The 13,686-nt window shown below is 48.9% G+C and overlaps 1 protein-coding gene across 1 annotated transcript in view; it reads right to left on the bottom strand.

Annotated features, from left to right (window-relative positions):
* Positions 1–2,119: 2,119 nt before the first annotated feature.
* myo15b (myosin XVB) overlaps positions 2,120–13,686 on the bottom strand; it is a gene marked incomplete at both ends in the record, with an annotated part of 81,182 nt that continues 69,615 nt past the window's right edge. Inside the window, 6 exons of the mRNA XM_079292657.1 lie at positions 2,120–2,206; positions 2,382–2,522; positions 2,899–3,032; positions 3,290–3,423; positions 12,359–12,489; positions 12,596–12,744. Of these exons, the coding sequence (XP_079148783.1) occupies positions 2,120–2,206; positions 2,382–2,522; positions 2,899–3,032; positions 3,290–3,423; positions 12,359–12,489; positions 12,596–12,744 (776 nt within the window). The remainder of the gene's footprint in view (positions 2,207–2,381; positions 2,523–2,898; positions 3,033–3,289; positions 3,424–12,358; positions 12,490–12,595; positions 12,745–13,686) is intronic.

Genomic DNA, 13,686 nt, shown 5'->3' with positions numbered 1-13,686 from the left:
TCTCTCCCACTCATATTAACCTGTAACCGGAGTAAACATGAAGTTATACAGACTGACAGGCAGGGGCGGACTGGGGGGAAAAAGTGGCCCGGGATTTACTGTCAGACCGGCCCACTCAATACACGGCGCGCAGCCCACTCAATGCACGGTTTTTGCAGCAACTCACTCTTTTCTGCAACACAGTCTATGATTTTCTCACTGTCCAGCATCTGCAAAACATCTGTCTGAGTAGCCATCAACATAAAAGCCTCCAGGTGCTGTTGAGAGAGCGAGCTCCTGAGCCTGTTTTTGATATATTTCAGCGTCGAAAAGCTTCGCTCGCATGCTACCTGTGTGACAGAGAGGATAATCAGGAACCTGTATGCAAGGCCTATGATGTGGTATGCATCTGTCAGGAGGTTGTACTGCTTCAGAACTCGGTAGCAACAGATTGGACAGTCCTTGCAAGATGAGCACTTTTTGTAAACCATCTCTGCCTCATCTTCAGCATCCTCCGGCCCGGGTTCTGTTGTCTTGGTTGTGTACTCCTCAAATACTGATGCCTTCAGCCTATCCCACTGTCGTGCCAGACGTTTGAGCTCGCTTTGTAACTCGCATAGTCAAATCAACGTAATTAACACAATGACAGCCACAAAGTCATAAGAACCAGTCACATATATTCATATGACAACAAAGCACATCAATCCAGCAGACCTGCAGCGGATCCACGCATTCCACCACACAAGAGCACGAGCCATCAAATATTATTCATAAAAACGTTACTGCAGATGTAAAAAAACAAACGCAGTTTGTCACTTACCAAATTCTTTGTTGACAAAGAATTTAATCCCAGTACATCGTTTCAGTTCCAGTAAGAAGTCCTTCTCGATTCATGGACGCCGTGACAGTCGAGCCGCCCCTGTATTTCGCCGGTCTACGGCGGCCATTCGCACCTCCGCCGGCCCCGCCCCGACCGTCGCCCGGCACGAGCGCACGGCGCAGACCGCGCTTATGGAGAAACGTTTTTAAAAGCACCGTAGTGTCCAGCCGTGCTATGGCGTCCTCGGATCGCGAGGAGTAGTATAATGTCAGTTTATACTGTTGATACAGTTTTCACTGATTATTGACTTTCGGTATTAGAGTCAATTGAACGTGTTCTGTGAAGCATATAATATAGTCGGGGCCGGCGATGTCAGAAACCGGCCCAAACCCCGTCGGCCTACCGGGGATTCCCCCGGTATCCCCGATGGCCAGTCCGCCCCTGCTGACAGGTAATTCCTTCACAGGACAGTTTTGGTGCCAAACAACCGAACTGAGACACACTTTTGAAAAGGGTCTCGGTTTAGTTGTTCCGTCCGCACCAGGGTTCGATTGACAGCTTTCACTCTGGACGAAACGAACCTCGACTATTGGACGAAACGCTCCAGAGTTTGGTTAAAGACGAACCGGACTAAAAAAAAGTGCCCTAAGTTGTCAAAAAGGCTGAAACGGCTTACAGCCCTTTAAACAGCTTTTGCTGTTAATAGTGGAGGAATGTTGACCGCTCACAGATCCAAGCTGAGCCCCGAACGACGTTCAAGTCGAGTGCTTCTTAAACAGAGAAGCTCACAATCCACTTTAAACCGAAACCATTTTTACTGGAAATATTGTATGCTTTTGGAAGCCTCCTTGAAAGAAAAGATATTTAATACATAATAAACAAATGATATTGAATAAATCAAAAATATTTCTTTAATGCCCCACCTGTATTACATGACATCATCACAAAATTAACTTCCAACAATGATTAACGAACGCTGCATTTCAACAATTACGTCTCAGGATTTTACCTCGCAAAAGGAATAATTTTCAAGGCTTTTAAGGTTTATTGATGCAATAATTGGTGAATGACTCTAATCCCTCCTGTACTCCTCTGGTGTTCTCTGATCAGAGCAGTGCACAATTTCCTGTATCAACAGTTTCTATTCAGTCCATTTCACCAATGACACACTCTCCATTTAGTTACACAGAAAAAAAGATAAATTAACAAAAAAAGGTTAAACACAAAAAGTCAGTGATTAACAACAACTCTCAATACTCTGTGTGTGTGTGTGTGTGTGTGTGTGTGTGTGTGTGTGTGTGTGTGTGTGTGTGTGTGTGTCTACTGGCGATTTGAAATGGAGCTGCTGACAGACGGTCGGATCAACTCTTCCATTATCATAGCAAGAGTGTGGCACAACTCCTTAGCCTGCAAGAGAGACCAAGAGGATTATTACCAATATATTATACATATACTTAGTTGCTCCAATGTCTCGCCCCACGTTACCACTACTTTGATGGCATGAATCTATGGAGCAGTAGCCAAAAGTACCCAAAAAAATAAGAACGCTACAAAACGTTAATGTGCAGCCCAAAGCCGCTACCTGTTTGAGATGAATGGTGACTTTTTTGGGTCGGCCCAGGTTGTTGTAATTGATGTCCACAGCTGGCACTTTGCCTCGTTTCTTGGGGCGGCGGGTGCACATGGACTGCACGTCTGCCAGGGGAATCAGAAACGCTTGCTCCTGCAGAAAAACAGAAACAAGAATCCTTTAGCTGGCCGCTACTGGCTGTGTGTTAACGACTGCATGGTTGGGCGTCTGCTTTAACTTTACTTCACTTTGGCTACTGGAAGGTTTTTAGTATTAGCAGAGACATTTCGACCCCAACACATGAAAATATGGAGTTTCTGTAGGATTTTAAAAAAAGACAAAAATCCCTGAAAAATTAACAAAAAAGAGCTCTTTGTGAAGCAAAGCAGGTTGGAAGAAAATTTCACTTCTACACCTGTTCTGGATTCATCTGAGATAGGAACAATATCCAAACACCAAGTGTTTTGAACTGGATGTCTCCAGTAAATATACATCTTTAATACTGATAAAATCACATATTTGAAAGTACCTGTGTTTTGGGATGGAGGAACAGCACCCCCTCCTGGCTGATGCTGATCATGCATGGGGAGGGCCAGCCACGCTGACTAACCTTCTGGGCCAAGAAAGTGTTGGAGCCAAACAGAGGCATGGTCCTCAGAATCTCTGAAGGACAAAGGATAAAATTCATAAAAATACGATTATCATCAGGATCATCATTGAGCAGCAGCAGCAGCAGAAGCAGAAGAAGAAGAAGGAGAAGAAGGAGGGAAGAAGAAGAAAAGAGAGAAGAACAAGATGAGAAGAGAGAACAGGGAGGAGAAGAAGATGATGAAAGAGAGGAGAAGAAAAAGGAGAGAAGATGCAGATGAAGAAGAATAGAGAAGAAGAAGAAAGAGAAGAGAAAAGGGGAAACTACCCACCAATGAATTGTATTTTGGCGTCTTGAGGGCTGAGGGAGTGCATTGCAGCTATCTGGCCCAGAAAGAAGGAGTGGATCTCTTCAGCTTTGCTGTTGAGTCCATCCTGTGACGGCAGGTACTCCTTCATCTCTGGCCTTGTAGAGATATATATACACATTCTTACAGTTAGAGGACTTACCCCTGAAGCTGAGCAATTAACATGTATCTCATTTGTTTGATTCATAATAAAACAATTACTAAAAACTACTATTTGTGGTTTTAGGGGGAGTTATGTGCTGAAGCTATTTATTTGTGTCAGACAGGAACAATGACTGGGAGTTGTTTCCTGGAGTCTTGTTGTCACAGTTAGGTTGCCAGGTTTGGCATCACTGTGTCTGAACAGAAACCACTACCTGTGATCACCGACTGTGCCTGACAACCTCGCTACAGACAGAGATGCTGCGCAGAAACTCCGGGCGGATGCTGTTCATCAACAAATCACGTTGTGCGCAACAGGCATATTCAAAACGTTCACTGTAGTGTACAAAACTGGACAGCCCTCGTCTCGTCCTCGGTGTGTAAAGGCTTCAGAGATGTTGGGGTCTTGCGCCACCTCCTGGCTGGCTGAGTAGCTCACATGTTCCTTCCTCAACAAAAGCCTGACCTGAGATCAGAGCGAAACTCCACCTCTCATAACCTGAGCCTGACCCTCCATTGGCCAAGAAAGGGCCCCCCACTGTTTGTGAGACCAGGTTTATAAGAGCTAACACAGCGAGATTCTTCCTCTTCGCGTCGGACTCGTCCAGGCCACAAGAAGGTCCATCAGCCTCTTCCTCCAGCATCACGCTGGCAACCGAAGGCCACGAGGAAACCGCGGCCTCATCAAATCCTGTCAGGTCACATGTTACATTCGCTGGTCGAAAACAGACTGTGTTTTATTTTGAGTTCTGGATCCGAGCGGAGAACGGATAGCTTCTATCCCGTATCCCCACTCCTTTTTGTGTACACAGCCGGCAGGAAGACGTCTAATCCTCTTCCTGAACCGATGATTACCGGGAGGATGAACGGACCACGTCGCCTCAACCGAAGTTAAATCGTCCTCTCTGCAGCGAGGACAGATCGCGTCTGCGTCTGCTCCAGAGAGAGCCACGCCACCGGGAGCAATCGCGCTCCTGAGGACCGAGTTACCCCCCCCAGTCTGCGCCCGCTACGAGAGCCGCGCTGCCGAGTCAACCCTCGAGGACTGACCGTTTCCCATCACGGAAAATGGGCCCGCCGAGCGAAGCTTCTACAAGTAAGGTTCATGGTATCTGGGCATAGCTTAGCATAGCTTAGCTTAGCATTAGCGTAATATAGCCTATTCGCTGATGTGTTGTTATTCCCGTATTTTGTTGTGTTAAGTCACTGTCGCGTTATACTGAGGTATTGCGCAATCATCGCGGACTACGGAGCTCCGCTATATGTGGTGTATTTCCTGCTGTAACTGTTTGCATTAGATCCGTTCCTGCTAGTGAATGTAGAGTTTGTGTATTATCGCTTTAAAGACTGAAACTACAGTGGCCGGACCCTCGTCTCGCCGACCGAGTTTTGGAGTGATAAGAAAACACTACGCTCATCTCACCGCAGTGATAAAGGTCTGTTTTGTTTGGGGATTATTTTCATTTATTTTATTTCGTTTTATTTTCTCTCTTCATTAAATCGACTCTGTGAGTGAGGTGAGAGTCGTGGCTATCACTGCATGAGCCGTCGTCAGTTCAGAACGACAAACGGCAGACTTGTGTAGGATCAGACCAGCTGTTTCTCACCCTCATTCCGACATCGGAGCAGAGCTTTGATCTCCCTCTCTGTCCCTTTTTATTTCTCTCTTTTTCCCTTAACTTACATACACATAGAGCTGCTGATTGTGGGTGAACCTCTCGCCCCCACCCCCCCCCCCCCATTGTCCCAACACACGTGCTGCACCGCCACACGTGATTACACACACAGAACCTCTCCGCCATTTTGTCTAGGTCACTCGTGTCCGCCATCTTGGTTTGTAGTTCTAAGCTGTAGTTCTAAGGCCCCTCCTCTTTTCATCACTGATGGCATAGGTTACGCCCCCTCGTTTCACACACATAGATCCTCTCACACACACACACACACACACACACACACACACATAGATCGAAAGTTACGAACGTAACTACGGTTCTATGAATCCTGGATGACCGCCAGAGGCAGTGCTTAACACTGGATGTATCCCGTCTCGCGCATGCGCAGGTCGAATATTTATATCAACAAAGTCACGTGTGACCTCGGATGACCACCGTCATCTATAAGTTCCGGTGTCATCCTGAGCTCAGTCCTATGGAATCTTCTCGCGAGTTCACGGGATTCCGAGTGACCAAGAACTCTGGCGGTCATCCAGGATTCATAGAACCGTAGTTACGTTCGTAACTTTCGTTCTATTTCATCCTTACTGACCGCCAGAGGCAGTGCTTAACACTGGATGACTTATACCAAAAGAGTCACGAGGAAGCACAGTAACTACCCCTTATAGCTCCGGCAGAGAAAATTGGCCAAGAACCCTCCCCAGTGGGTGAGGGGTGGCAACGTTAACTCTGTAGTGTTTGGTGAATGTGCTCGGTGATGCCCATGAGGCCGCCGCACATGTATCCCCCACAGGCACACCACTCAGGCTTGCCCTCGGTGTGGAGACACTCTTGGTAGTGACCCTTCACCCCGGATGGCCGAGCGCAGCCGCTCGCCTTGTATGTATCGGCAATGGCCTCCACTATCCAGTGGGACAGGTGCCGTTTTTCCTTTTTTTCTTAAAAAGGAGCACAGCCCTTCTTAGGCTCACCATAACTGACTATGCAGGCGGTGGCTTCCATATAAGCTCTGAGGGCCCACACTGGGCACAGCAGCCTTGACCTCTCCTCTCCCGATGGGGGAGGGGGGGGGTCAACTTTGCCAGCTGGATAGGCCGGTTTATATGTGAACGTATCCACCCCCTTGGGAGAAACACTGCCTTAGGCCAGAAAGTGACACCCAAGCCATCTGAGTTCCACCTCAGACATGATTCTTCCACTGATAGGGCATGCAGCTCGCCCCCACATTGAGCTGAATTGACAGCAAGGAGAAAACCGTCTTGCTGATAGCCATCTAGGCTCCGCCTGTGCCAGGGGTTCAAAAGGACAAGCATAAGCTGTCCAGTACCAAGGGTAGGTCCCATGCAGGGGAGACCGGCCCTTATCCAGGAGGGACTGTAGAAACTCAGTACAGCAGGCACGGGGCGCTGTACTGGGACCTTGTTCTGAGCCGCACACTAGTCGGAGAACAGCTTCCACCTGTTTCTTGTACTGCAGGCAGGTAGACCGCGCACTGGCATTCAGAATAGTCCATCAGACTGGTTCTATGCAGCCACTCAGCATCCGGTCGGGCCCTCCCGTGACCCCTAATTGAAGGCGGCAGGGATTGGAATGCCAAATCCGACCCTCTAGTTGGGACAGGAGATCCCTCCTGTCGGGGAAGAACTCTGACAAGCTTATAGCAAAAGCAGAGGGACTGGTGGAAAGGCATAAAGAAGATCCTCTGGCCACGTGTGAGCCAGGGCATCTTGACCCAGAGGGCTGGTCCTCTCCGTCAGGGAGACCCAGTGGGGGCAGTGGGTCGACACGTCTGGATGCAGCCGCCACTCTCCCGGTGGAGGCTTGTAACGGAACAGGAAAACCACAACCTTGTTCCATTCTCCTGGTGGGTACATTGCCCACAGGCTGGTCAGGCGGGGGGCCTCCCAAGTCAGAAGGCCACGGTGATCCCCGTAGCAACTTCTGCAGATCTGGTGCCCCATCGATAGTTCATGGGAAATCACAGCAGAGGTGCTGTCCACCGGACAAGCACATGCTTTCCCTTCAAACATGGAAGGGAGTGCTCGAGCGCTAGCTCTAGAACCTGGACCTGCGGTCTTTCAGCAGACAACTGCCCCCAGGCTGTCCCGTTCTGTCACCCTGCACCCGCCTTGAGAGGCAGGTAACTGTTGTGACAATCTCCTGGTGGAATGGAACCGAGCCCCTGGGGCTCGGTTCCTGGGACACTGTTCGCCAGATATGCACTCCCTCCATGGGGATAGTGAATAGATGAATAGACACTGTTTCGATAATATTATTGCCCTGTATCTGTGCCACTTGGCATCCAAGTGAAGGCTGTTCAGCCATCCGCCCTGGGGCGACAGACAGGCCCTCATAGGGCCACCCTAATGAAGGTTATGCTCTGAGAAGGGCTCAGGTAGCGCCTCTCCATGTTCACCTTGAGGCCTACCGGGCCACGTGAGAGAAGGCGAGCAGTGTCCTGTGGCGCCTGAAGCCGGGACGGCGCCTAGGTCAGCCAGTCGTCTAAGTACGGCAGTATGTTCACGCCCTGCGATTGCAGGGGGAAAGGACAGCAGTAACACACTGTGGACACCCATGGGGAGATGGGAGAGTCCGAATGGAAGCACCCAGGACTGAAAGTTGTGGTGATGCACCATGGGAACAGGCGTCGATAGACGTGAACCACTCTCCCTTGGAAATCCGCTGATGGGAGAAAGAACCCCGACAGCCGGCCTGGAGACATCTCCTGGCACCCCTGCCGGGGGGGACGGGGACGTAAGTTGGGTTGTATAGGTAGCGGTCCGGCCTCTCAGCAGGACGCCGAGGCCTGTTGCGCTACTAGGGTAAGCTGGAGGCTGAGAAACGGCCTTGTGGGCCAAAAATGGGACCCCTAGGTCTGGGGGTGCAGGCAGGTCCCTGCAAAGACCAGAGAACTGCTGCCAGGTCTGGCTAGCTCTAACAGTCCGCTGAAGCGCCTGTACAGCAGCTGACTCGAACAGCTCACCAGGCTCCACTGGGACAGTATGGAGGGTCCTCCTACATGTCTCAGATAGGGGTGACTGCGCCAGCCAAACCTGGCGGCGAGTCTGAACCAGGGTGGACATCATACATCCACGTTCCCTCGATATGAGCGCAAACGCCTGCAATGAAGCATCACTGAGCAGAAGCGTCGAAGTAGCCCGCTGCAGAGAATCTGCGAGGGAAAGCATGAGGTGGGAGAGGGAGTTGTCGATACGGTGCACAGCGCTGCTGTGTCCCAAGCCCTGGATAGCAGGTCATCTTTGACCCGACATTGGGTCGAGGGCACCTGGCATCGGGCCTCAGAGTCTCCTCAGGGGAAACTGATGGACGCCATAGTCGTCTAACTGGCTGGCATACGTGCAAGGCCAGATTTGCCACCTCCTGCATGGTCTGATGTAAGGCGGGAGAGAGCCCTGGTGTCTCCACCATGCACGCAACTCCCTCAGATATTCCTCGGAGGGAGGAACAGAAAAGGTGGTGAGGGCGGGAAGGTGCCTGAAGAAGGCACTCACAGGTGGATGTTCCAGCTGCTGTGTATGCCCGGCGTGCAAGCGCCATACAAATGACCAGGGTAGGTTGGTCTGGATTCAGCTGCCCTGACAGGGGGAGGTAGCCCTCCCGCATCAGGTGTTCCACTTCGGCCAGCCTAGCAGACCTTACTGCTCAAGGCGTGATGCCGCAGGTCCTGCCTGGGTTCTCCCTGCTAGGGCAAGAGGTCAGGGCCGTCCTCCGGCTGAAGAGGAGCTATACAGGTCCTACAGCCGGGAGAGTTTAACATGGCCGCGATTCTGGTGGAACCCTTGTCCCACTAGTTTATGCGGAATTCCAAATCAGTCCGAGCGGGAGCGCTCTGCTGAATGTTAAGAGAACAGGCAGGGGGCAGTCAGTGGCGAGTGATCCTTCGGACACTCTTCCCTTAGCCAGCCGCTGCAGATATTGGTGACCCACCAGTTAGCCTGAGCGAGAGCACTCTGCAACTGTGGAAACAGGTCAGGCAAAGTCCTTATAGTGAGAGGGGCGAGGGCACTCTCTAAGCCCACTCTCTTCACTAAGATAGTTGCTGCAGATATTAGTGTCCCCCCAGTTAGCTTGAGCGAGAGCACTCTGTTACCGTAAAAAACGGACAAAACAGAACACAGTCCGTACAGTGAGAGGGGAGCGAGGCCACTCTTCACTAAGATAGTTGCTGCCGATATTGGTGTCCCACCAGTTAGCTTGAGCGAGAGCACTCTGCCACTGTGGAAACAGGTCAGGCAAAGTCCTTATAGTGAGAGGGGCGAGGACACTCTTCACTAAACTAATTGCTGCAGATATTGGTGTCCCACCAGTTAGCTTGAGCGAGAGCACTCTGCCACTGTGGAAACAGGCCAGGCAAGTCCTTATAGTGAGAGGGGAGCGAGGACACTCTTCACTAAGCTAGTTGCTGCAGATATTGGTGTCCCACCAGTTAGCTTGAGCGAGAGCACTCTGCTACTGTGAAAAACTGACAAAAAGAACACAGTCCTTACAGTGAGAGGGGAGCGAGGACACTCTTCACTAAGACAGCTGCTGCAGATATTGGTGTCCCACCAGTTAGCTTGAGCGAGAGCACTCTGCTAACTGATATCCGCTACCGATATGTCCATAATGTTTACAACAATCAATGGACACACCGAGTATTAGCTTAGTCTAGTTAGCCGGAGCGAACTCGACAGCCGTAATGCGTAAAACCCATCAATGGGCACAACCTCAATGTTGATTTAGTATAACTAGCATTCACCGAGTTAGCCTGAGCGAGCACATTCCGCTAACTGTGATCGTTGTAATGCTACAAAGTTGATGGCCACAGCCCCAGTACCAGCTTTGTTTAGCTAGTTTCCCACTGAGTTAACCTGAGCGAGGACGCTCTGTTAACTGTGACAGCTCTGTTAACTGTGACAGCCGTCAGGATACAAAGTTGATGGACGCAGTCCCAGTATCAGCTTTTGTTTAGCTAGTTTCCCACTGAGTTAACCTGAGCGAGGACGCTCTGTTAACTGTGACAGCTGTAAGGATACAAAGTTGATGGCTACAGCCCCAGTATCAGCTTTGTTTAGCTCGTTTTCCACTGAGTTAACCTGAGCGGGGACGCTCTGTTAACTGTGACAGCTGTAAGGATACAAAGTTGATGGCTACAGCCCCAGTATCAGCTTTGTTTAGCTAGTTTCCCACTGAGTTGACCTGAGCGAGGACGCTCTGTTAACTGTGACAGCCGTAAGGTTTACAAAGTTGATGGACGCAGTCCCAGCTAGCATCCAAGTTAGCCTGAGTGAAGACACTGCTAACTGCGAATTACGTCAGATGTAAAGATTAAATCTCCATGTACACAACGCCAATGCGGACTAGTGTCTCACAAAGTTTGCCTGAGCAGGAACACTCTGCTAACTGTGATAGCCGTAACACTGTGAAGGGCGGGCCGACAGCGTAATTCTACGCTCTCGTTAGCGCGCCACTCGATTACTAGAGCGGAAGCGCTCTGCCAACCGTGGAACAAACAACTGTTATAGAAAACAATGTTAATCGATCTTACCGATTGCTGTCATCACGACTTAGCTGACCCTTATCAGACTGGTGACGACCGATGATAGAGGCGTCCACCAGTCCGGGGCTCGATGTCCGAACGGCGAACACACCGTTCCCTCCGAAGAGGGACAGCTCGTCGCAGCCTTTGGAGGGCGAGAGAACCGCAACTCCGACCGGTAGTCACAAGGCTACAGCGACGAGCTCTAATATGTCTTGATCGTAGACACATCCTTGTTTAAGCTACCATGGTAGCTAACCTGCGACGCGAGAAGAAAAAAAGGACTGAGCTCAGGATGACACCGGAACTTATAGATGACGGTGGTCATCCGAGGTCACACGTGACTTTGTTGATATAAATATTCGACCTGCGCATGCGCGAGACGGGATACATCCAGTGTTAAGCACTGCCTCTGGCGGTCAGTAAGGATGAAATAGAACCTCACACACACACACACACATAGATCCTTCCCAATTTTATTCTGTTGACTTTAGGTAGTAGACATAAAATTGTGTGATAGCGTTTGTTGGTTGCAATATTAATTGATTTGATCATTTACTGTTTTGATTTAATAAACTCTGTTATACTTTAAAGAGCAGTCGTCTGTGATTACTTGTGCTTATGTGTGTAATGAAAACTGGATGTAGTAGCCTGTGCTCGAACTTAAACCTTCACTGTCACTGAATGTGTAGTCATACTCAGACTATTGACATTATGAGTGACTACTAATTATGAGACTTAGTTTTATCGTTTGGTTATTGGTCCCTGTCCGCAGGGTGGTGCCCCGTTGTTAATCATTAATCATTAATCATTAATAATCATTAATAATTGTTACTTACATTAATAATTCTGTTGATGTCAAGAATTCAGTTTCTTAGATGCTGATAACCCAAACACGCTCCTCTACATTCCCAACAGAGCCATAAAAAAATGTGGCTGTAAAAGTGTTATGACCCTTTAAAAGTAAGAAGCAATATGGCAGAGATGGAACCATAAACTGTATATATGAAGTGGACGTAGTCATCGTGATGTCACCCATTGGTTTGTGGACTCGAGTTCAGCGATTTTGCTGTCGCCATCTTAGAATACGGCCGTCGATATGTTGTTTTTTTGCAAATAATGAACTGAAGTTACCATATTTGGAATGCAGAGGAGTGACGTAGAGACGCCGTATACGCTCTGGTTGTGGCAGCGACCTGTCAATCAGAGTAAGCCCGCCCTAAAGCATACTCTGCTTTATTGTCTATTTGACTCTAAATGGACCATAATTAACCAAATGAACATCATGCTGTATTGAATAAGAGTTGAAACTAGAGATTGAGAACATAAACTCATGTTTACAATGTTTACTGAGGGAATAAATCAAGAGAGAAGTAGAGTCATTTTCTCATAGACTTCTATACAACCAGAGGAGTCGCCCCCTGCTGGTCAGTAGAGACAAGATAAGTTTTAAGACACTTCAGCATTGGCTTCACTCGGCAGAACCAGAGGTTTCCCGCCTGGATGTCTAAACATTTGATTGTATGATAGTTGTAGGCAGCCATGAATGAATGTGTGTATTTTTGTTGTATCTCAGTGATTTGTTTGTGTTGAATTCTTTTTTTTCTGTAGACTTGCCCAAAATATCCCGTTCCTAAACCGATCAGTATTGTATTATCGTGTCGTGTGCGTGTGACTCACAGTGAGGGCTGACCCATCAGTCCCTGAGCCAGATGCTGCAGGGCTGACAGCTCTGCTATCTGCTGGACTGATGAGGGACCACCTGCAGCCAGAGCAAGCATCAGCTGCCCACTGAGGTAGTCGGCCAGGAGCTACACAAACACATAGACAGTATTGATAACGATGAGATGGATCCTGAACCAGCGGCTGGACTATGCACTCCCACTTCTCCTGAATGTCGTGAACTGATGTTGTCACCTGCTGATAGTGGAACTCCACATAGAGGTCACTGTTGTAGGACAGAGGGATCCTCCACATCAGTCGTCTCAGGGAAAAGAAGATAGAGTCGTCGTCCAGCAGGAAGTCGAACAGATACTCCTCGGCGTGGAGGGGACGCACCATCCCATCTGACAGAGGAGGAGACGATCTGTTAATCAGACACTTTCATATCGGTTTGACTCGCATCTAATGTGGCATGAACGCCTGGTTGAGTGGTGCTATCCATGGTGCTGGAGGGGTTGGGGTATTCTGGCAGGATAAGTAAGCATTTGACCTTTCATTTTGTGGTGTGTGATCATGCTGTGCTTTGTGATTAAAATATATTTTTTTTGTTGTTTGTTGCTAGGTCATCAATCTAAATTTTGTTGTGCAACCCTGTCGTACAATGACAAATAAAAACCTTTCCTAAAAACGGTCCCAAAATTGTTTACCGGGAATTAAAGGTCACATTAAAGTGATGCAGCGAAGCTAGGTAGACGCTGGCCCAGAGGCTCTTCAAACAAATCAAATTTAAAACCTTTTAAAAACACCCAAACTCAGTCCCAACCGGGTTGGACAGCTTTACTATGGTCCGCGGAACCAGATACAAACAACTAAAGGCAACTGTTGAGCAAACTCTGACATCTACTGATACAACAACTGCCGAGAACAGCGACAAAGAAGCTCATGTCATGGCGGCGGCAGCACAAGAACACCTGGGCGGTGTGAAAGACTCACTCATTCTTCAAGAGATACGAAACGGTAACCAAGCTCTCTCCAGTAAACTCGACTCTAAAACCGCAGAAATTAACCAATCTATCTCTGGACTGAAAACAATGCTGGATACACTGAGCACCCGCATAACCGAAGCAGAAGACCGCATTGGCAAAGCAGAGGACCAGCTGGTGAGCCAAGATTCACGCGTCCAAAAGCTAAGTAAAGAAAATGACTTTTTAATGGAGAAAGTCGACCAGCTGGAAAACTACAGCCGACGCAACAATATACGTGTCGTTAACCTGAAGGAGGACTGCGAGGGAAACGATCCTGTGAACTTTTTTACCAAATGGATTCCAGCCACTCTCGGACGAGAG

The sequence above is a fragment of the Melanostigma gelatinosum genome (genome assembly GCF_949748355.1).
Source record: "Melanostigma gelatinosum genome assembly, chromosome: 21".
Taxonomy (NCBI): Eukaryota; Metazoa; Chordata; class Actinopteri; order Perciformes; family Zoarcidae; genus Melanostigma; species Melanostigma gelatinosum.
Note: the sequence above shows the minus strand (reverse complement) of the source record. Positions and strands in the feature narration are given on the sequence as shown.